The sequence below is a fragment of the Vulpes vulpes genome, chromosome 16 (genome assembly GCF_048418805.1).
Source record: "Vulpes vulpes isolate BD-2025 chromosome 16, VulVul3, whole genome shotgun sequence".
NCBI classification, from domain to species: domain Eukaryota; kingdom Metazoa; phylum Chordata; class Mammalia; order Carnivora; family Canidae; genus Vulpes; species Vulpes vulpes.
The window spans coordinates 8,726,063-8,748,983 of NC_132795.1; the positions used below are offsets into that span (position 1 = coordinate 8,726,063).

Genomic DNA, 22,921 nt, shown 5'->3' on the forward strand with positions numbered 1-22,921 from the left:
TTGTTGGTCAAGTAATAGGGATAAATGAACCCCACAAAAACTTTAGTCATTTCCCTCAAAAACTTTATTTTTTTGAGGTATACATCATTATTAACCCATCACCAAAACTAAATTATATAATGTTAATGTTATGGCAGAAATTAGCAAAAATGAGCAACCCCCCAAAAACCATGAAGTCTATATGGAAAAAATGTATGTGATTTTCACCATTTATGAGAGAGCTGTGCTGAAATACAAATCATGAAAACTCTTTTGTAAAATTATCTTTACTTATGACTTTTGGGGGGTAACTTCTGTTTTTATGTGATAAAGAGCAGGGGGAAAAAGTCTGTGAAGTAAAATAAAAATATTTGATCAACGAATGGTTCAAAGGATTTCAGAGAGGATGAAGGCCAGGTGTCATTATTTTTAAGTTAAACGTTTTGGAAGAAAAAGATAAATTAAGTCTACTGACATTTAATTAACGATGTTAATAACCATAATGTTGACAGCTTTAATGAGATTGCCAATGGTTCAGTCTCTGAAGGTGTTACTGTTTGACAACAGAGCAGGTGAGTCAGGCAGAGGGCCAAGCTGGGAGAAGGCTGGCAGAAATCTGTACACTGAGACCATCTAACTTGTCTCTGCGGTCACCAGGATTTAGAAAACCCAAAGTCTGAGAACTGGAAGATTCTTTGGGCAAATATAAAAATGCCTGAGGTATCCACTGTTATCTAGAGAGAGCACAGATGAAAAAAATACAGCTAAGCATCTATGGCCAAACACAATAACAAGTTACCAATGCCCATGGGCTCTGTGCAGGAAATCTCTGCCTTCCTCTTGCCCAGCAATGTTGGGTCAAAGTTTCAGTGTCAGAGGCAAGATTTAGAATGGAAAGAGTGTAAACTTTGAAATTAGACAATATCAGCTGCATGTATACATACTGGGCAACCTTTGTTACGTTAGGTAACTTTTCAAGCTCTAATTTTCCCATTGTAAAACAGGGCAAATAAAGTGGACTTTACAGAATCATTGGAGTACTAAATAAAATTATATATGTATGTGTGTATCTACACATATGCACATATCTATATGTGTACCTCATACTATACTAGAATCTAGAAGATGCTCAAAATTTACTTTTCTGAATACAGCTTTTATTCATAGCTAAGGAGGTGAAACTAAAATGGCCTTCATCTAAATATTAAAAATTTCAAAAATACTGTAGAAAACCATGAAAATATGTGCACATACTAAATCTATTGCTGGAGTGAGCCTTTAGTTGACTAAGGTACATAGGGAAAAACTATTAGCTCATTTGTACATTTAGCCCTAAAATGGCAGAGTGTTAACAAAGCCTATTGTTCTAGTTACTACTCATGTAAATTAACACACTGTCCTTGATTATTCATATAAATCAGAGTATTTGGGAAATTCAGACATACAATGACAGCTTTTTTTAATGTACTAATGACAATAAGGGAATTAAAAAGACATTTCTTAAGAAACAAATTGCTTTTTTGAAAGTATGGAATGAACTCAAATGTAAGTGAATTTGCTGATTGGCCTTCCCCAGTGCAGACTGCCCATCTCATTTGTAACATAAAAATTCTAGGAAGATAGTGCCAGTTAGTCTGGATATTAATTTTGAGCTACCCTTGGAGCAGTGCCTACGGGACACTTAGAGGATAGAATGCAGTCTTTAATTAGGGCAAGCTCCATTTCTTTTTCAAAAATATTACCATTTGTTTAGCAAAAGATAAATTTTATCAAATGCTTAAGTAATTATTATTCCTGAAGTGGGGTCCCTTTTCTGGGTTTGATTTTTAATGAAAATATTTTCCAGTATTTAATTTTTCCTTTAAAAAGAGAAAAAAGGCATCCTTTCATTGGACCTTGCTTTTCCTAACCACTTACTTGTAAGTCTTAACAGAAACACTTGATGTGAACTTTACTCCCTCACTTTTAGGCTGTTGAATTCCCCAGTCTTTAGAATCCGGGAAACGTAATGTGCTCTGTCTGGTTCAAGAACATTTTGGGGGGAATTTGTGCATGAACAGACAAGTAATTAAACGACAAAAGCAGCATCTTGTCTCTTATGCTATAAAAATAATTTTCTATACTGTAGCCATTTTCTCCTTGAATTAACCTTTTGTTTCTGTCTGCAAACCCTGAAATGTGATCTAGTTTAATTGTTTTTTGACTCTCTAGTGCGCTGCTGGTCGTGCAGAAGGTTTATCCACATGTCACAACTAACGAAGGTTTCAAAACACTCCATAAATCTGTTAAACATCTGCTGTACACTCTGGACTCCCCAGCTCGAGGTATTATAGTTCCAGCTTACTCTATTCTGTTATGTGATGTGAAGCCTGTTGGAAATATAAAACAGAGTGCAACCGAAGTAATCATTTATAGATGATATTATTCTTAGGTAGCCAAATATGCCTCAATGAAATCTGGATCTCTAGCTAATCAAAGAAAGGGAGAAATGGCCAAAAAAGAGGCTGTGACTTTTGAGAATTTTTATATTTAGGTGAAAATTATCTCTCTTAGTTTGTAAAGCTGTGTTTATACTTGATATAGAAAATAAATATCAGGACCAAGCCTCAACAAATAGATTTCTACCACTTTTTCAAATAAAAGCCTACACTGAATTGTGGTATTTTTACCCTCATTTCCAAATTTTGGCTTTTTATTCGAGATGAATCTTTCATTGGTAAAAATATATATCGGGACATCTGGGTGGCTTGGCGGTTTAGCGCCTGCCTTCGGCCCAGGGCGTGATCCTGGAGTCCCGGGATCGAGTCCCACATCGGGCTCCCCGCATGGAGCCTGCTTCTCCCTCTGCCTGTGTCTCTGCCTCTCTCTCTCTCTCTCTCTCTCTGTCTCTCATGAATAAATAAATAAATTATACACACACACACACACACACACACACACACACATATATATATATCCCTTAACCAGCCATCTTGAAAATATATGATGAACATCTGTGTAATAGACTGTCATTCCCAGTAAGACAAGACATGTTTCTAGTGAGTCATATAATGTCATCTTTGCATATGTAAAATAGCATTATATACCACATGCATGGAAATACACAGATACACACAGGCACATATAAACAAAGATTTAGGGTTGTAAGGAATCAATCTCTACTCTCAGGTACCAAGTAAAATGTTTGGTACTTGGTTGGCTGAGTTTGTTAGTTTTCAAATATGTAGATTTTACCTTTGGATTACAAATTAAGTATCCTGAGAGCATCAGGTCACAAGCTGATTGTTCATTATACTATTGCTCATTAAACTGTTAGTTTTCCTATGGATAGCAAGTTTGGATAGGCTTTGCAGAATTCTCCTTGGACGATCTAACATACCATTGGAAACCAATTTCTGTGAGGCTAGAGCATTTTTTTTTGTATATATAATTACAGAATTAATGACTAGTTTGCAAGATTGATTGTTGTTAAATTTAATGGTCTTGACAAACATTGGGAAAAAAATGCTTGTTCTTTAAAAAAAAAAGTCCTGGCCAGAAAACCAGACTGTACACTAACAAACACTAATTATTTCCTCTGTATTTTTTTATTTGCATTTTGAAGACTTGAGAACTTTGAGTTTCTTCTTACCATTCTTTTTCTTTTCATCTTCAGACTCACACCTTGTAATTATATAAGTTAAGGGATAAAGTTAAAAAAAAATCTTACAAAGGACAAAAAAGCTCATCAGTGGTCTACTTAGAAGCCAAAGAAGTAAGCACCGCTTCTAATTAACTGAAGCATCAAAACACTTTTCCTGGCGAACAGTACAGCTCAGTTTTCAATATTTAAGAATGGTCCTGTCTCAGGTCTATGAACATGCTAATGATTTTACATGTATTAAAACATGTTTTGGGTGGTCAGGTTGACCAGGAAATACAATCAAAGAAATATGTTATTTATAAAATTAGAGCCGCTTACATTTGTTTGTGTTTTTAATTTCCTGCACTTGCGACTTCTTTGGTCTGAAGATTAATAAAAGTCAATTAAAGTCTTTAAAGTCAATTCTTGGAAAACATTAGCCCCAAATCCCTACCTGCTTGAGTGGAAATTTTGTGGTCTTTGAAAAATTCTTCTAGTTATTCCTGGGAGTTCTTCAGAGAACTAAAACTTGTCATTGAAGGCTGAACCGGTGGCCCTAGTTCAACAGTGCAAGGGCCTCTAGCCCCAAGTACAGACACCTCTATGTTGCCTAGGCCACCTGGTGCTTAGTCTTCATGGCTTTTAGGAGTATTTGTGAAACCGGCACAAATACTTCTCCTTTGGCTTTGTACTCAGTTAAGCTGGAGTTGTGTATTGTCTCACAGCAAAGTTGCGTGGGCTCTCTCTAATGGATGACACAGTTCAGATAGCCTTGAATGTTTTGTACCACTCTTTCAAAGAAGAAAGATAAGAGTTAGTACTCTTTGTATCAATGCTAAGTGCTTTACTATCGTAAATCACTTTCTTCATGAAAACAAGTCTATGAGATAGAATTATTCTTCTATTTTACAGACAAAGAAACTGAGGCATAAGGAGGCTGGGCACTTTGCCTATGTTACCTACCCTGCAAGTGACCAAAATGAGATTAGATAACCTCGATCTGTCTGTCCACAAAGCCAATTGCTTTAACTCTTTGCCAAATGGCCTTACTCACATTTACTTTCTGGGACATATACGCACTTGATTCCAAGATATTTCATGTGGTCATGCAAGTACCTGCCATCATCAGACCTCAAAATGGCTCCCACTTCTAGCCATTGTAGAGTTTGACTCATCATGACAGATTCCTTCCAACATAAGTTTTTCAACAACCAGGGAACCCTGGGCGGCTCAGCGGTTTAACGCCTGCCTTTGGCCCAGGGCGTGATCCTGGAAACCTGGGATCGAATCCCACGTCGGGCTCCCTGCATGGAGCCTGCTGCTCCCTCTGCCTATGTCTCTGCCTCTCTCTCTCTCTCTCTCTCTCTCTCTCTCTGTGACTATCATAAATAAATAAATAAATAAATAAATAAATAAATAAATAAAGTTTTTCAACAACCATCCCCTCCATTCCTCTCTGCACTCTGATTCCTACAAACCTTTCCCATCTCCTGTCCATCTGTTATTCAACGCACTGTAAGGTTTCTTTAGGAGACTACTCAGAGCCATGACAATATGGAAATTCTAATATACAGGAAGAAGATTGTCTCCTCATTTCCTGTCTTAGGGATCTAATTCTCAGCTCTGCCCTAGTGAAGATCCCTGCCCCACAGTTAATATGCTTTAGCATTTCCATTTATAAACACTGAGTTTTGAGAACAGGGATATCTTTGTGACTCATTAAAGTTTGCTCTTTTGCAAAGTAGTAAATTATATGAAATTACTTCTTTAAATGGAAAGCCATCCTTACTGATGAAAAGAGATTATTTGTGCACTAGATTTCTTTCTACATCTATGGGTACGTTTTTAAAATATGCCTAGCCCTACAAATAAAAAAACAAGTAAAGTCTTACTGTTTCAAAGCTCTGTAAAAGTTTGTATTTCACTAAAGCCTATTTAGTACATTATTTCTTCCAAGATATTTTATAGTCTAGAGGGAATAGTGGCCAGAGGGAAGAGTCCCTACTCAACGTCAGGGTCAAGTCTATCATTGATATATACAAAGCTAATTTCTATTAGTTACTTGTCCAAATAGTTTAATGAGGAAGAGAATTCTGTAACCATTTGGTATACAAATGCCAATAAACTTGCTCAGCATTACATAAGAATTTAAAGTGAGCAAGATTCGATCTTGGAAAAATGGTTTATATACTTTTACTTTGCAAATGTGTAAGTCCCAACAGAGCTCTATCCTTGATTCTTCTATATATGCATGCCAACAAATAATAGATATTACCATTATTAATTAAGCTTATTTATTCTGGGTATCTTCATTCTTGGTTCTTTACCTCACTGATGCATTGCTATCGCTAGAGCAATAACATTCAGCTACACCTTGAGCAGAACACAGGAAACCTCTGCTCTGCTGCACAGGAAGACTGAAAAAGCCCCTGTACCAAGTCCAAGCAATGGCAGAAACATTACTCATCCACCACTGATACAGAGGTGGACAAGGAGGTCTTTCATTTAGTGATAGTCTCTTTTACACACATCCTAATTTAAATAAACTCATTGATCAGCACCAGAAAAGTATGGATGATTGCATAGTTTTGCAATAGGACCTTTATAAAAGCCTTTAAGACACACTAACTAGGGAAGATGAGAGAACAATTAATGCCAGTAATAAAATATCCTTCTGAAAGAGATTAGACCAGTGTTAAAAATATCAGCACTGAAAGATATTGGATTATAAGGAATAAGTAGTGTCTCAAGAGAAGACTGCAAGAATTGATTCCATTTCCCTAAAGGGGCTGAATGAAAGCTTCGGATTTATGATTTTTATTTATGCAGTAGCCATTAAAAGTACTCTCATGTTCAATTTTTCATGTGAATACTGTTGCACACTTATTCTTTTACGATACAATGTTATGTGGCAAGCTGAATCAGCAACCTATTTAACTTCTAGGGGCAATCCACAGTGTTGAATTAGACCTTCCCATATGGTTTCCATTAGTTAGCGAAGCTTTCCACACTTTGAACCTTCATATTATTTGAGACCACTCAGAACAGTTCTGTTAATATGAGCCAATTTGCATTCACAGCTGCATTCAGTTGAAATCAGTGGCTGCTTTTTGAAAGATGGAAAATATAGATTAGTGATAGCAGATGTTTCCTAAGGCTACATTCTTGACAACTGAAGGCAAAAAAATCCAGTGACCTGTAAGACTGAAACTGGGCCTCATTTGGTTAACAAATCACGTGGTAGGCAGTCTGCATTATAGTACTCAAGAGTCATCTATCTATGCATACAGGTCTTAGGAGAAAATAACGTTTTGACAGAGAAAGAATTTCTTACAGAAACGCATGTGCTTGACCATTGGGGTTATTCTGATTAGCAGGCATCTATTATTTATAAATATCCTCACTGTTTCGAAAACAAAAAGAGCATAGCTATCCTTTGTAAAATCTTTTGGAGAAGAATTCTGCAGATTTTTCTGCATTTTCTTCCCATTTATTTACCTGTGATCGTTTTTGCTATGAAAAATAAATCCTTGAAGCAAATATGTTTACTGCTTAATTATATAAATGTCATTTCTGCAGGTGGCTCTGATAATGTGACGCATGTGTGGCACGAGGAAGGTGGGCAGTTATCCCCAAGCAGCCTGGCTGCACAGTAAGTCTTCCTTTGTTGGTCTGTTGGTTTATTTCTGAACTAGTAGGTAACTTGTCTGAATAAGCAAGTGACACAATTTGTAAACATAATTCTTTTATCAGTTTGTAAGACTTTGAAATAGAAAAATCCACTGTTGACTGACCTAAGAAAAGGACATAGCTGAAATGTAGTAAAGTTGAAACTTATTTTTTCATATTATCCAGTGACACTTTTGGAGAATGCAACATGAGCATCTCTTTTTCAGTTGTGTCATTGTATATAACTAGATCCAGTGTGTCCTGTCTGGTTTGATTACCTTATGTCTCTGAGGAAAATCTAGGTGGAGGTCCAATTTCCAACTTTTTAAGGTCTTTCATTATGAAAGATATATAAGCATCTGATTTTTCACATTATGACTTATTTTATTTTATTATTTTATTTTTTTTAAGATTTTATTTATTTATTCATGAGAGATACAGAGAGAGAGGCAGGGACACAGGCAGAGGAAGAAGCAGGCTCCATGCAGGAAGCCCGATATGGGACTTGATCCTGGGTCTCCAGGATCAGGCCCTGGGCTGAAGGCGGGCTCTAAACCGGTGAGCCACCCAGGGATCCCATTATGACTTATTTTAGTTTTTAAAAATCATGATATTTCTTACACCAGTCAAGGTAATACAACATCTGTTTGCTTCTGTAGCATATGCGTGGGTAAAACTGTTTGTAGATCATTTAATTTTGGACTCTTATTGGGGCATGTGAATATATTGTCCCAGAAATAAGCAATGGAAATGACAACAGCAGTCTTGGCCTCTAAAGACCATTAATGTAAGCAGTTCTCTGAAGGAACTGTAATAATCATGGTAGGGAATGCATGCAGTTGCCTGTAGAAGCTGATTGAAGTAAATTCCTATAGCTCAAGGCAAATTTAGAGACTAGATGGCCTGTTATGTAAACGTTGTTTTGGCCTGATAAATTATACTATTGAATTTTTTTGACTTTCGTCCCAAAGGATATATTTCTGTGCTAATGGAAATTTGCACAAATAAAATAAAATAGTAGGATTTATTTTTAGCCATTATTTTTTTTCTGAAATAGGATTTATGCAGTTGTTTATAATCTTTTTATTATTTAATGAGAAGTTCTCCAGCTCTGGGTAAATTCTAGGTAAATTCTTTCCATAAACAACCACCTCCTATGTCTACTCCCACCTCTAAGATGGCTGAAGCAGGTTCTCTTTCCAGAGCAATCAAGTGGCCTTGCACCCCGGCTAGGATGCCATATTCCAAATAGTCAGGTCTTTTAAACACATTCCTTATATAGCCATCAAAAATATTAAAAAAAAAAACACAACTTTGTATTGAGACCAGGCTTATTGTTGAAACCAGTACCTTTCTCAGAGCCTTGAGGATCCATAGCATTGATAATACTAGCACTTTAGACCACAGATTCTGCAGCTAGCTGGCAGTATTAGGAAGAATTCAGTACTTTTAAGATGGTTCTTGTTAAGATTGGTGAAATTAAGGAATTTCTTATCTTTGAACTTCCTTTACATTACCATTTTAAAATAATCACAGAGTGGCAATATTTGGCACAAGATAAAAGGTTTTTTTTTAGTCCAGAGTTTTCTAAAGAAGGCTGCTCAAAAATATTTTTCCCTCATTGCTTTTCTCCCTCTTTATTATTTTTGCCCTAAGGTTATTATTTGTATTATTCTGTGTATGTGTGTGTGTGTATGTGTGCGCGCGCGCGCACATGCATATGTACACACATAAGCTCATCCTTCATTGCAAACATTTTTGGAAAAAAGTAGGATTATATACAAAGATACATAAATGGTTTAAAAGAATTATTAGATGTTTATACTAAAGAAGTGACATGTAGATGTGGAATCTTAATTTTCAGAGTACATTAAACGCAATCGTCAAAATCTTGGCAGTCACATGTTTTTCCTGAAACTAAGAAGAATGGCTTGGATATTTCAAGGTCACTTTTAGTGCAACATTCTTCTACTTCTTCTATTTTAAGCTTGAAAATTCACCGTGAGAATTCCTTGTATCATTTCATGTAGAAGGTTAGACCAATATTTTGCTATTGAGCACTGTACCAGGATGCAAATGGCTCTATGCTATAATACTACAACACATGGAAATGGTTACCATTTTTTATGTGGAGGCTATCAATTGTAGTTATTTATCTTTATATTTTTAAAGATTTTATTCATTTGCTAGAGAGAGAGCAGGGTGAGAGAGAGAGCATGCCCCCCCCACACACACACACCTACTAGTGGGGGGAGGGACAGAGGGAGAGGAAGAAGCAGCTTCCCCGCTGAGCAGGGATCCGGATGCAGGGCTCCATCCCAGGACCCTGAGATCACAAGATGAACTGATGGCAGACACTTAACTGAGCCACCCAGGCACCTCTATCAATTATTTAAAGGAAAGTTAGCTATCTAACCAATTACCTGTGCTCTGACTACCAAATTAGAGACTTGTCTTGATGTAGATTTTTTTTTCTCTTTAAAGTTCTTCAAGCATCCAGTGGTATTAACCCACATCTAAATATCTAAATACCTTATGAGGGCTTTAATGTTAATGCAGACATTTTCCTACATCTTTACTAGCTATTGCCAGGATGAGTCTCTTCCCTTAGTATTTGAACAAAATCTAAGTTAAACATCTGACAGAACTAGTTAATTTGTGTATTGTGTTGTTTGATTCAAAGTATATGGTCCCCAAATCAGCTATTGACATTTATTCTCTCTCTCCTGTACCTAAAATTCAATCATAGACACTAAGGGAAGATGTCACAAAATGAAGAAATGAAGCCTCATAGTTGAAGTGACAGAGCATTCAGGACACACACATATTCACTTATACTGATGCCACAAAAACCTTAGGCTATATTCTATGCCAGCCAGGTTGAAAGGAGAGCTGAAAGTGGTTAATTTGAAAAACTGAATTGGTTGCTTAAAGAAAAGAAAAGAACTTGTATTTTCAATTAGATTCCACTATTTTTTAAAATCACAATTAAATGAATTTAAATTTATTTGAAGATTGTTATAGGTGGATGGGATTAGCAGATCATCAGCCCCCTACATCTCATTTGACAAGGGAAGAAACTGAGATCCAGAGGGCATTTGCCAGATTTAGAGGAGAGAAAAAAAGAATAGAAAAGAAAAACATCCAAGACCTGTAGGTTGCACTTACATTGGAAAAAATTCATTGTTAAAAAAAAGAAAAGAAAAATTATGCATTGTTTATCTGAAATTCAGATTTAACTGAGAAGTCCTGTATTTCATCTGGCAGTCCTAGCCCCATTATTTTTTTTCTTTCATGTGCCTAGAAATAATCTTAAGATCACTTATGACTGGATTTAAAATAACTAAATGTAAAGATAATAAGTAAATGTAAAGATAAGGCCCACAGAGAAGTAAGCACTCAGAGGATGCAGAACCAGTACACACTTAGTCCAGGTGGAAGATGTTCTACTTAAAGTTTCAATGCTCAAATCAACCAATGCCAAACACCTGGGGACTTAAGTGATCTCAACAACATAGCTTTATTCTCATTTTATACAACTTAATTTATGTATTCTTTTCTAATTCTATAGGCTCCTAATACTGGAAAACTTTGAAGATGCTCTCTTAAATATATCAGCAGATAGTCCTTATATTCCTTACCTGGCCTGTGTGAGAAATGTCACGGACAGTTTGGCCAGAGGATCACAAGGTAATACTCTTTTTAGTAGTCAAAATGCTGCTTAGGGTTTGAATTCTGTTCTAAGTTTTTTAAGACATTTGCTTAAAAAATAAAAAGGTTTTTAAAAGATCTTAGTTACCATATGCTCAAGTTTCAGTTTGGTAGTTTGATGTATGAAGGGAATATCTAATCGTATTATTACATTATTACTTCTGTTCCTGCTGCTAATACCCTCTGGCCACCTGGACAAACCTTAATATATGATAGCCATCTAACAGAGAATATGATAATGACCACCCAGACAAACTTGCCAAGTTTCTGGAATTATTCGTAGTTCATATAACCCTTCATGACATTTTGTGTGCTCTTAATAATTTTAGTTATCAAAAAATAATGAAGAATGATAATGTAGACTTCCCGAAGCAGGTATAAATTATATAAACAAAGGATTTTTGTGTGGTAGACTATTTTTACTTCCCACCCTTATACACCTTGTTTTCAGTTTTTTGCCTGCATGGACAACCATGAAGACGGCATTTAATCAAACATTTCTTCTCCTTTTTAAAGAGAAATATCGGTTTTTCTCACTTTTTTCAAAAGATCTACATTCACTTTTTCTCCCACACCAAAGAGTTCCTTGAGACTTAATGGCAAGCAAATAGCACAACAAGTATTTAAGCGTGGTCTCTGTTTACTAGGCATGAATTAATCAAGGCTGGAAGGGCGTATCTGTGTCACAGTGATTATATAATCAATTTCCCCCTAATGCTTCAACTTAACAGTATATCCAAAAGTCAGAAATAAAAGCAGATTCAGTTCACAAAGAGCCAAAAGTGCGTAGCACCTTTGCTAGAAATATTTTTGTCTCTAAGCAGAATATCTATGAATATTTTAAAAATAATGAACTCTGTAGTCTCCATGGTTCAAGGAAAGGTTAAATTTTCACTTGTCGTATATTTAGATTGAACTAGGCCATTATTTTAGGAAAAACTTAGCAATAAATTAGGATAAAGGTGTCTTTCAAATGGATTTCCTAAATGACCTTGCAGTTCACATAAGGTAACTCTTCTCTCTTCCTTTACAGAAAATTTAAGACTCCTGCAGTCCATAATTTCATTTAAAAAATCTTTTCTTCAAAATGGTTTTTATGAGGATTACTTTTCTTCAGTTCCTGAAGTCCTGAAATCAAAAGTAAGCCATGAAAGGAAAAAATAAACAAATCTTCAACATTTTCTGTAATACTCTGGCAAGATGTAATTTTGGTTTAAGTTTTAATCTGTATCTTCCTAAATATTGGTCCTATTTTGACTAGATTAATGCCAGAAAAGGGGGGGAAAGGGTTCCTGTGCTATAAAATGGCACTTTGTTCTTAATCAGTGGATATCTTTATATGAAATGACCCATAAAAGCCTAATTACAGCATTCACATACATAAAGGAATGGCTAGTAATATAGTTATCTCATTAAACTTCATAATTTCAAAAATATTCATAATATGATTTCTAATTTAATATGTCTTCAGTTTTTAAAACTCTAAAAGTTGATTTTAAAAGCTCGTGTTTAGACTTCACTCTGTGTGCAAAGATCTCAGAAGTTGACTAACCTTATTTTATTGTCATCAGAAGCAGAAACTACAAATCATTTTAAGGTATATGATATTAAAAAAAGGAGAGAAAGCAACAGAAAAAAATCTTAAACTCTAGTTTGAATTGATTCACATTTATTTATTCTTTGTTTAGCTCATGCATATAGTATACAGGTTATCATGATATTCATTTTATTTCTTAAATAACCCTATTAAAATTTGAAAGCAGCTTTCCTAGTAAGAACAGCAGTTTAATTGAATTTATGTAGGCAGGGATAAAGCAAAATTAGAACTGGTTTATTCAGGGCAAGCAAGATGACTTTCTGTATAGTCAACGTGGTCCAATTAAGCAGGCATCCAAAACATATGTCCTTGTGTATTATAAGTAGGTATGCTAGTGAGATTACCTACATTTTGTCCTGGTCTTCTACACAAATCAAAATTTCTAATGCACCTAATTTAGCACTATCTTAATTTGTTTGTGTAAATGAAAAGAAAGTTATGCATTCATCTGGAAAATCCCTACTCATCCTTCAAGGACAAGTTTAAATGTCACTTCTGTAATATTATAGCATTGCCTTTCTCCCTGTTTCCCAGCCAGGATAATGGCATTGTGTGCACATAATATTTATCCATTCATTCATTCAGTTCATCATCTGTGGTCCCATAACACTAATCTATTTGTTTAAAGACATAATCTCTAACCCCAAAGTCCTTATAGCAATCCACTGTAGCAGATGGAAAAGCAGACCAGTAATTAGAACACAGTGAGATAAGTGTTGTGGTATGTGGACGGGCAGGATTCTGTGTATGGAGGTGGAATATTTAACTCTGATTGTGAGGGATGAAGGTGGAAAGAAATTTCATGGAGGAGATCATGCTTGCTCATACAGGCAGAGTAGGATTGGGTTACAGTCCTACATCGCAGACATGGAGACCTGCATTTGTTAAGACAGAGGTGTGATCCTGAAGGACAGATATAGGTTACCTGGAGTCATGTGCCCCTCTGGAGCAGAAGGTCCCTATAGGAGAGGCAGGAAATGGGACTGCACAGAGATGGGGCCCAGATCCCAGAGTCCTCTTTCTACTTAGTCAAGGAGTTTGAATCTGATCTGGAAAGTTGTGCATTTGAAGAAAGTAAAATTTGCATTTTAGAAAGAGATCTCTGTGGGAGAGTTATGGAGGACTGATTGGAGAAAAGTCAAGCAGGTGATTTTTGTGGTAAACTAAGCAAAAGTGAGCCCTGCATTATGTCAATGGCAGAGAAAGAAGGAAGAGACCATTTCAAGAGTGGCATAGGAAGTCAGATGATACAACACGGCAGCCATGAAGAAGAGGAGTCTGATACCAATGAGACTTCTGGCTCTTGGAACTTGTTACTTAGCATTATCGTAACTTGTTGTATGAGTGAGGTCTGTTTCCCACACTAGAATATAAACTCATAACATTTAGCCTTCTGTATCCCTAAAGCCCCATATCTAGCACATAGTAGGAGCTTAAGACAACTCATGGATATGTGAACAAATGAGGGTGTTAAAATAAAGACCTGGTGATGTAAAGAGCCCTGGTGATGTAATTGCACTACCTGGACAATTATTCATTGTAGTTCTCAACTTGTGAAATAACCGGGCAGCACAAAATATATACCAGGGAAACTAAAACAATAATCCTCAGTCATTTACACTAATGGAATGGGAAATAGATGTAAGCATCCACATTTTGAATATACTGCTCCACTTGAGGGTTACCTTATGAAAAAAGTCCTAGAAGCCACAAAGTGGAAATACACTACAATCTTGTCCCTTGGGCAGAAAATCCATTGTCATTTACAACAGGCATGGCTGCTGTCTGCAACTGACACAGCCCCTGCATTCCGAGACCGTAAGCTCTGCGAGGAACGTTGTTAAGTCCATCTCTCTACTGTTGTACTCTCAGCACCGAGTATATAGTCTGACCCATGGAAAATATTCAATACATATCACTGAAAGAAGGAAGACAATTTCCTACAGCTTTACAACAAGAGATGATTTAACTTGCTTGCTTTGCCTTCTCTGGTAATTAGTATCTTAATTGTGACAGTCAGTTAGGGCCTATGCATTCGAAAACTTTACCTGTGGTATTTCTAAGAAGGTTTAGACCCTCCAAAATGTCAAATGCTTGCCATTCAAAGATGACTTCTCCTTCTGTTCCTACCCTTCTTTTATAGTCCTGACATTGTATTCTTCCTGAGTTTTTGTGTTTTCTCCTCCCTTCGTTGTGAGAAGGATAGCTTCCTGATTGGGGAACTACTCATAAAGTGGATATTCCCCATATTGGGCAGAAATATGGGTAACACAATGTTTTTATTATAATACCTTTAAATTTTTAAATAGGTGCCTTTCGCTTGCATTTACTTGGCAAGATCCCAGGAACATTGCTGTTCTATCACTTTTATGACATTTTGAGAGATTTTGGGGAGGGACACAGATGGGGGCAGAAGGAGAGGTAGAGAATCTTAGGCAGGCTTCATAACCAGCGTGAGCCCAATGCAGGGTTCGATCCCATGACCCTGAGATCATGAACTGAGCCGAAATCAAGACTTGGACGCTCAGCCAACTGAACGACCCTGATATTTTGAGTTCTTACTTAAATATAACTTAAATTTCTGATTCAGATGCATTCAGGGACCACGGACACTGGGGAATTTAGTCACAGCTGAACATGGGGTTAGTTTATGGGTTATTGTTCAAGTTTGACCTGAGCCTGCCTTATTCATTATGTGGACCAGGGTCATGATAGAGGAGAGGAGGACTGTATATGAGACTCTGACAAACCTACAATCTGGATTTGACACTAAGTTTGAAGAGAGAATTTTAGTTCTCTGAATTTATGATTGATTATTAATGATCCATGAAACTTCTAAAAATTTAATGCTTGTATTGCTTTTAGAAGAAAGTAGAAAATAATGACAAATACTAAATGATCATCAAGTTGCTCCTCAGTGAATGTGCCCCACGATGCATTCCACATTATTGACCCTGAATGAAACCCTTATTTCAGAGAACCAATTCTACTTCAGTAGCATGGCTAGATTTCCAGTTTCTCCTTCAATACCTTTAATCAAGCCAAGATTATATTTTATGGGCTTCTACTGGTTTCTCATATATGTATGTCAAACTTGCAATTAAAAAATATATTTGGGTCAAAAAACATATATATAGGTCTCTATTGAGTAAAAGTTTCATATTTACTATACCCTCAAAGCTTGATGAAAACAAATTCATTGGGCTACCAGTATTTATCCTTTTATTTAAGAAACCACTAAAAGTCCCTGGAGGATGTGGCAGGGGGGCTTGGCTCCATTCATTAAAAGTTTAATCATGTGATATTTGGGAAATCAAAGGAAGAAATAGAGTGTCAAACAAATAGTTACAGCTGGTAAAACAATTGGACCTATAATGGAAATTTTCTCATCGCAGTAAGACTAGTGAGTAGAATTTTCATATGCACGAAGCTATTTTAGATAGTTCAAAGCCAGAAGTCAATTAGAATATTAAATACAGTAAAAAACAGACCAGTGATATTTACTAATTTGCTACTGCCTACATGTAGTTACTATAAATCTCTCATCTAAGACACATAATTGTGCCTTCCCCATTTGATATATGGAAAGAAACATCCCTAAACATTTGTTTGTGTCATAAAATATTTCATTTCTATCAAAATGCAACTTCTGGTTGAAATTGAAGTTGCAATGAATGACACATACATTTGCTTCTTTAGATATCACTACAAATGATTGGACTTCTCTTTTGTTTTCTTTTAGAGACAGAGAGGAGGGGGAGGAGCAGAGGGAGAGGGAGAGAGAATCTTTTTTTTTTTTTTTTGAGGGAGAGAGAATCTTAAGCAGGCTCCACACACTCAGCATGGAGCCCAGTGTGGGGCTCAATCGTATGACCCTGAGATCATGACCTGTGCTGAAATCAAGAGTCAGATGCTTAACTGACTGAGCCACCCAGGCATCTCAAATTATTTGATTTCTTAGAAGGAATACCCCCATGCACAACAGAACTTTTAAGCACTTCCATAGAACAAAGGCACCCCGTTTCCCTCAGTACATAAGAGGGTGGAAGATAATGTCCAAAACAGCGCAGACACTTCTGAAAATCCAAGTGTATTCCCATCCATATTTTAAATACAATCTTATTAAAATGTATGTGATTCACATGCTGCATTTTAAAATAAAAAGCTTTTTTTCTGTTCAATGCAGTTTTAAATATTGTGGTAAAATACACATAACAAAATTTACCACCTGAAGCATTTCTAACTGCACGGTTCGGTCTTGTTAAATATATCCACACTGTTGTGCAACCAATCTCCAGAACTCTTTTAATCTTGCAGACCTCTTCCCTATGCCCATTACAATAATTCCCATTCCTCTCTTCCCCAGCCCTGGCAACCACAATTCTCCTTTTTTTTTTTTTTATTTATTTTAAAAATAAACACAGAGAGAGAGAGAGAGAGGCAGAGGGAAAAGCAGGCTCCATGCACCGGGAGCCCGATGTGGGATTTGATCCCGGGTCTCCAGGATGGCGCCCCGGGCCAAAGGCAGGTGCCAAACCGCTACGCCACCCAGGGATCCCCCCCCCAATTCTCCTTTCTGTCACTATGAATTTGACTAGTCTACATACCTCATTTAAGTGAAATCATCCAGTATTTATTTTTTTTGTCACTGGCTTATTTCACACAGCACAAGATCCTCCAGATTCATCCGTGTTGTAGGATGTGTCACAATTTCTTTCCTTTTTAAGGCAGAATAATACTCCATTGTGTGTATACATACTACCCTGTGTTTACCCATTCATCTGTCAGTGGACACTTGGGTTGCTTTTGCCTCTTAGTTATTGTGAATAATGTTGCCATGGGCCTGGGGGCACAAATATTTATTTTTTAATTTTTAAAATTTTTTAAAAATATTTTATTTATATTCATGAGAGACACAGAGAGAGAAAGGAAGAGACAGGGAGAGGGAGAAGCAGGCTCCCCGCAGGGAGCGAATGTGGGACTCAATCCCCAGTCTGGGGATCACCCCTGAGCCGAAGGCAGACGCCCAACAACTGAGTCACCCAGGCATCCCACAAATATTTATTTAAAACTCAGCTTTCAGTACTTTTGGGTATATACACAGAAGTGGATGGCTGGATCAAAGGGTAATTCTGTTTTTATTTCTGAGGAAAACTCCATACTGTTTTCCATAGTGGCTGCATCATTTTCCGTCCCCACCAGCAGTGCACAAGGGTTCCAATCTCTCCACATCTTTTCCAGCACTTGTCTGTTTGTTTGTTTGTTTGTTTCTTTCTTTCTTTCTTTCTTTCTTTTTTTACTTTTATTTTTTATTTACTATAGCTGTTCTAATGGGTATGAGGAAGAAAGACTTTTTTGAAGTTTCATGCCCAACTCATTTTGCTTTCTGCCTTTCTGCATGATTTAACACATAAACTAAAATATAAATTAGTTGATGTACTTGTGATTTAAATGAGAAAACAAAACTACATCTTTTTTAACCTTTGAATCTACAAAATCTAGGTCCAGTTGGGAAATATAGGTCTAATAGGTCTAGAAGTCTTATAAAATTCTTAAGAAAACAATTAACCCAAATGACAGAAAATAATGCTTTGTGTTAAAAACTTGCCAAATGCCAACTAACTAAACACATATGCACCGTGGTTTTTTTGAAGTAAATAATTTTTGGTTGCTTATTATCAACTACCAAATATTTATAGTAATGTAACTAATCTATTTCCCACTCCTTCCCCCTTCTGGAAAGCTGTCTCAACTTCGAAACGTGACCGAACTTCTTTGCGAATCTGAAACTTTCGATTCAATACAGAGAATGTGCCAGCTCTCTGACGTGAACTTTAGGAACCTATGTGAAGAAAGTGCATTTCATGTGCAGCTCCTCGAAGCTGCCGAGCTTGGCACCGAAATAGCAGCCAACTTACTGAACCATGACGATATTATATCTAAAAAACTGAGGGATTTGCTTACTGGGGATCCAAGCAAAATTAATTTAAATATGGATTGGTAAGTATCTCCATTGCCTTTTTCCTTGGCAAAATCCCTTCTCAAATAATTATGGATATGCTTAGTTCAGTTTCTTCTTCTCTTCTGTTTTGTTCCAGGTTTCTAGAACAGGCACTGCAAATGAATTACTTGGAAAATATCACACAGTTAATGCCAACCATAGAGGCCATGCTGCATGTCAATAACAGCGCAGACACTTCTGAAAAGCCAGGTGTTTCCCCATCCATATTTTAAGTGCTGTCTTAATAAGAATGTGTGTGATTCTCATGCTGCAGCTTAAGAAAGGATTTTTTGAAGTTCCCAACCAAACCTGCTTTGTATCTGCCCTTACACATGAGAAACCTGAAGCTTTCAAATATGGTTACTTGTCTAAAACAAACACACAGAAAGCCAGGAGAGGATGAAATAGGGAAATTTGATTTCACAGCAAAAAGATCTTCAAAATTTTAACTAGTTAGACCATTCACCTTTTATTTCACTGATATATTAAAGCGCATTAGCCAGGATGGAATTTATTTACTTCCATGAAAATAATCTGATTTAAAAAATAAAAAAGATGCACTGCTGTCTATAGAAATCGCAATTCAGAACCTCTTATTTATATTCTGAGCATGATGCCCCATGCAATACGTTTCTTCTTTGCATAATACCTCAATACTGAAAAGAAAGGCATTCAGGCATCAGAATCTTGGACAACAGGCAGCTGCAAAATTCAAAGGGCACTAAGTCCATAAATAAAGAGAGTATATTTGCATAAGGGATACTTCATAAAGAAATTGGAAGATTTTTGCAGAATGAAGATTATAATCTGCTAAAATAAAATCAAAATATTATTTGTTATGCATTAAATGACCCAGATATGAAGTAATTATAATCACTGTCCTAAAAAAAGTTTGAAGTTAAACACATTCTATTTAAAAGTGAGGTAATGACTATTGAAAATCCTTTATAAACTATAATGTGCTGGGCAGACTTAAGGAAAAATGCTCTGCAGAATTATGGTGCAGACTTAGCAAACCTTGTCCTAAGTTGACAATACTATATGATCCATGGTTGAAAAGCATTTTGAATTTGTGTGATGTTTTAAATCAAACAGGGGGATGGATATATATATATTTAGTGCATTATATGATCAGAGTCTGTGAGGAAACCCCATTTCTTTAAATCAACTTCATATTGTAGACATTTAAGGAAAATTTATGACCCAGAGCAATCTGTTACCTTGGATCAATGATATCATAATAGAAACAAGTCTAAATCAGATAGAAACAGATCCTAAAGATACAGAGTTTGCCAAAACGGAGAGACCTCTGCTCCTGACACAAGACATGTGTGTTGAGTGTCTATTTTAGTCTAGAAGGCTTCTCTAATGTTAGTACAACAACTGAAAAAGAATTACATTGCAACCAACATGAGTTTTGTTTGTTTTACCTTCAGGTCGGTTAATAGAAATGTTTAAAAATGTTGAAGAGCTGAAAGAAGAACTGAGGAGAACAACAGGCATGTCCCCTAGGAGTATTGACAGTCTGCTGGCCACTCCTATCCCTGATAACAGAGCTGAGGTGGGGTGTCATATATTCGTACTGACAGCCAGATCTTTAAAAAAGTTTAAGTAATGTTTAGTATTTGTTGAACACTTTCAGTAAAACACTGAGAAGTCATACCACAGATCTGGTGAATTTTCCATGCAAATGATAAAATTAGCAGCTGAATTCCTAGTGGCCTTAGAAGAAAAATCCTGAAGCAAGATGATTATCACTATCATTTCCTTTCCTTCTACTTCTGAGATAAATTTGCCAGTCTGTCATGATGACATCAGAGTCAGATTTCAGTAACCTAATTGGGGGAAAAGAAAACATCTGACCATTTACAATTTGTTCAAATGAATACTTACTCAGTTTTGCTTTTTAAAAGTCCCAAGACAAGACATAGTATATAAAATAGATAGGATCCAGGGAATATGTTTTGGTGTGAAAATGAATAATGTCATTTCCTCATAGGCTGATAATAGGGTTTTCCATTGAAATGTCTCTTCTTTTATCCATTTTCCAAATCCATTGTCTGGAAACGTCATAGAGATTTTCCAAAAGAACTGCAGGGCTTAAGACCTCATCCTTTCAAAACTTACGTGTGACAGGGTGTGTCATTTCTAAGCACAGCACAGCTATTCTCCAATATCGGATGAAGTTTTTTGAAAGTCTTTAAGACTGCCTTTGGGAAATATTTAAGTGTACTTGCGTCCTGTTCATTGGTTCCCTCATACAAAAAAAGTAAAACTGCTTTCCCTTCTGTTTTTTTCCTCTTGTTCCCGCAAATGCTAATCATTGGCCTTTTCCCCTAGATCTCACCTTTTACTCATTTTTTCCTAATATCTAATTTCAGCAATCAAGTGTGTGACTTCTGGTGAACAGATTCATTTTTAGTAAATAAAAGCATATATATGGAGAGTGCACATTATTACTTTCAAAAGGAAAGAGAGAAAAGTTTCAGCAACCTTGATTTCATAAACTTTTCTCTTGATTTCAACTCAATGGCAATAGAGACCTCTTCTTCTCATATGCACACCCTACTTTTCACATGGCACATTACTGTCCAGGATGGTTAATTCATATTATTATGTAATTCTGGTCTTTTTCTTCTTTGCCCTTTATCTTTTTTTTTTAAGATTTTATTTATTTATTCATGAGAAACACACACAGAGGGAGAGGCAGAGACACAGGCAGAGGGAGAAGTAGGCTCCACACAGGGAGCCTAACATGGGACTCGATTCCGGGTCTCTAGAATCCCGCCATGGGCTGAAGGGGCACTAAGCCACTGAGCCACCCGGGCTGCCCTATCTCTTGATAGAGATATCTAGAGGATCTTGCATAGGATTATTATAACTTCAAAAAAAAAAGATTATAACTTCAAATGATTTAAAAATGAAATATAATTTATATAAACTAAAATTTCAAAGGGAAAAAGAGTCTTAAGCAAGTATTATTTCCAAACTTAATTCCAGTCAATCCTTTCTTGGTACCATCATTCAAACAAGAAATCTCAGATCATTACATATATTTCTTTGTCTCTTTTTCTCCCTCTTGTTTCCTAAGTTTTCCAGTGAACTCTGGGCTCTCTATAGTTTATTGATAGTAATGAAGGCTTTATTATTGTTTTAAAGATTTATTTATTTAATTATTTATTTGAGAGAGAGGGAGGCCTAGTAGATTGGTTGATCCAATAAATAGGATTAATGACATTAGTATTAGGGTGCGTGCACAAGAGAAAGAGAAAGAGAGAGAGAGAGAGAGAACATAATGGGGGCAGACAGAGAGAGAGAAAGAGAGAATCTCAAGTGGACTGCACACTGAGCATGGAGCCTGACATGGGACTTGATCTCATGACTCTGAGATCATGACCTGAGCTGAAACCAGGAGTTGGACACTTAACCAACTGAGCCACCCAGGTGTCCAGTGATTAGTGCTTTAAATGAAAAAAAAATTGACTTGGAGCATAATTTATCATATTATTAAAGGAAATCTAAGGGTAAAGATAAACCTTTCTTTTGAGAGATACCTGTCAAAGGACTGACACCTAAAATCTTTTTCTTTCTCCAACCTGCAGATTATTTCTCGGGTGTTCTGGTTGTATTCTTGTGATGCTAATATGACCTATTCCAACATGGAAGATGAGATGAAGGAATTCTGCAACCTGCCTCTTACAGAAAGATCCCGGCAGTCTTACCTCATCGGACTCACCCTTTTGCACTACTTGGACATTTACAACTTCACATACAAGGCAAGTTACTGTTAGTGAAATATTTTATATTCACAATTTAGTATAAAAATATTTGATTACATGAGGATGCTCCCTGATACTGTAATGAATGAGATCCATTTATAGCTTTTAGAATTATAGCTTTATTTTAGAGCTAAATAGGACCTTAGTGATCATATACTGCAAATTTGCACATTTTATAGATGAGGAAATTAATATTATTGCCTTATTAACTCTCAGTTTGTATATCCAAGACCACATATTAAATTCAATATATACATACTAAAGTATGAAATATAGATGTTATGTGTGTGTGTACCTCCGTGTGTATATATATATTTTACAGTGAATCAGCATTAATTTGGTAGGATAATAAAGATTAGAGCAAAGTTTTTTGTTTTTTTTTTTGTAAAAAAAAGTAGGAGGTTTTTTGGTGTTAAATGTGTGTGTGTTTTTTGCCTCAAGTTAGAAAGAAAGAGGCTACTGTTACTTAGGCAAAACAACAAAACAACAGGTCATTATCAGAGCTTAAAAGTCAGCACTGAGCCTGCCTTCCACCCAGGGTGTCATCCTGGAGTCCCGGGATC

The 22,921-nt window shown here is 36.3% G+C and overlaps 1 protein-coding gene across 1 annotated transcript in view; it reads left to right on the top strand.

Moving 5' to 3' along the window:
- Positions 1–22,921, top strand: part of ABCA12 (ATP binding cassette subfamily A member 12) — a 283,751-nt gene that overhangs the window by 190,290 nt on the left and 70,540 nt on the right. Inside the window, exons 11-18 of the mRNA XM_026002201.2 lie at positions 2,191–2,303; positions 7,181–7,253; positions 10,842–10,960; positions 12,015–12,121; positions 18,322–18,578; positions 18,677–18,789; positions 20,016–20,140; positions 22,182–22,355. Coding sequence (XP_025857986.2) covers positions 2,191–2,303; positions 7,181–7,253; positions 10,842–10,960; positions 12,015–12,121; positions 18,322–18,578; positions 18,677–18,789; positions 20,016–20,140; positions 22,182–22,355 — 1,081 coding nt within the window. The remainder of the gene's footprint in view (positions 1–2,190; positions 2,304–7,180; positions 7,254–10,841; positions 10,961–12,014; positions 12,122–18,321; positions 18,579–18,676; positions 18,790–20,015; positions 20,141–22,181; positions 22,356–22,921) is intronic.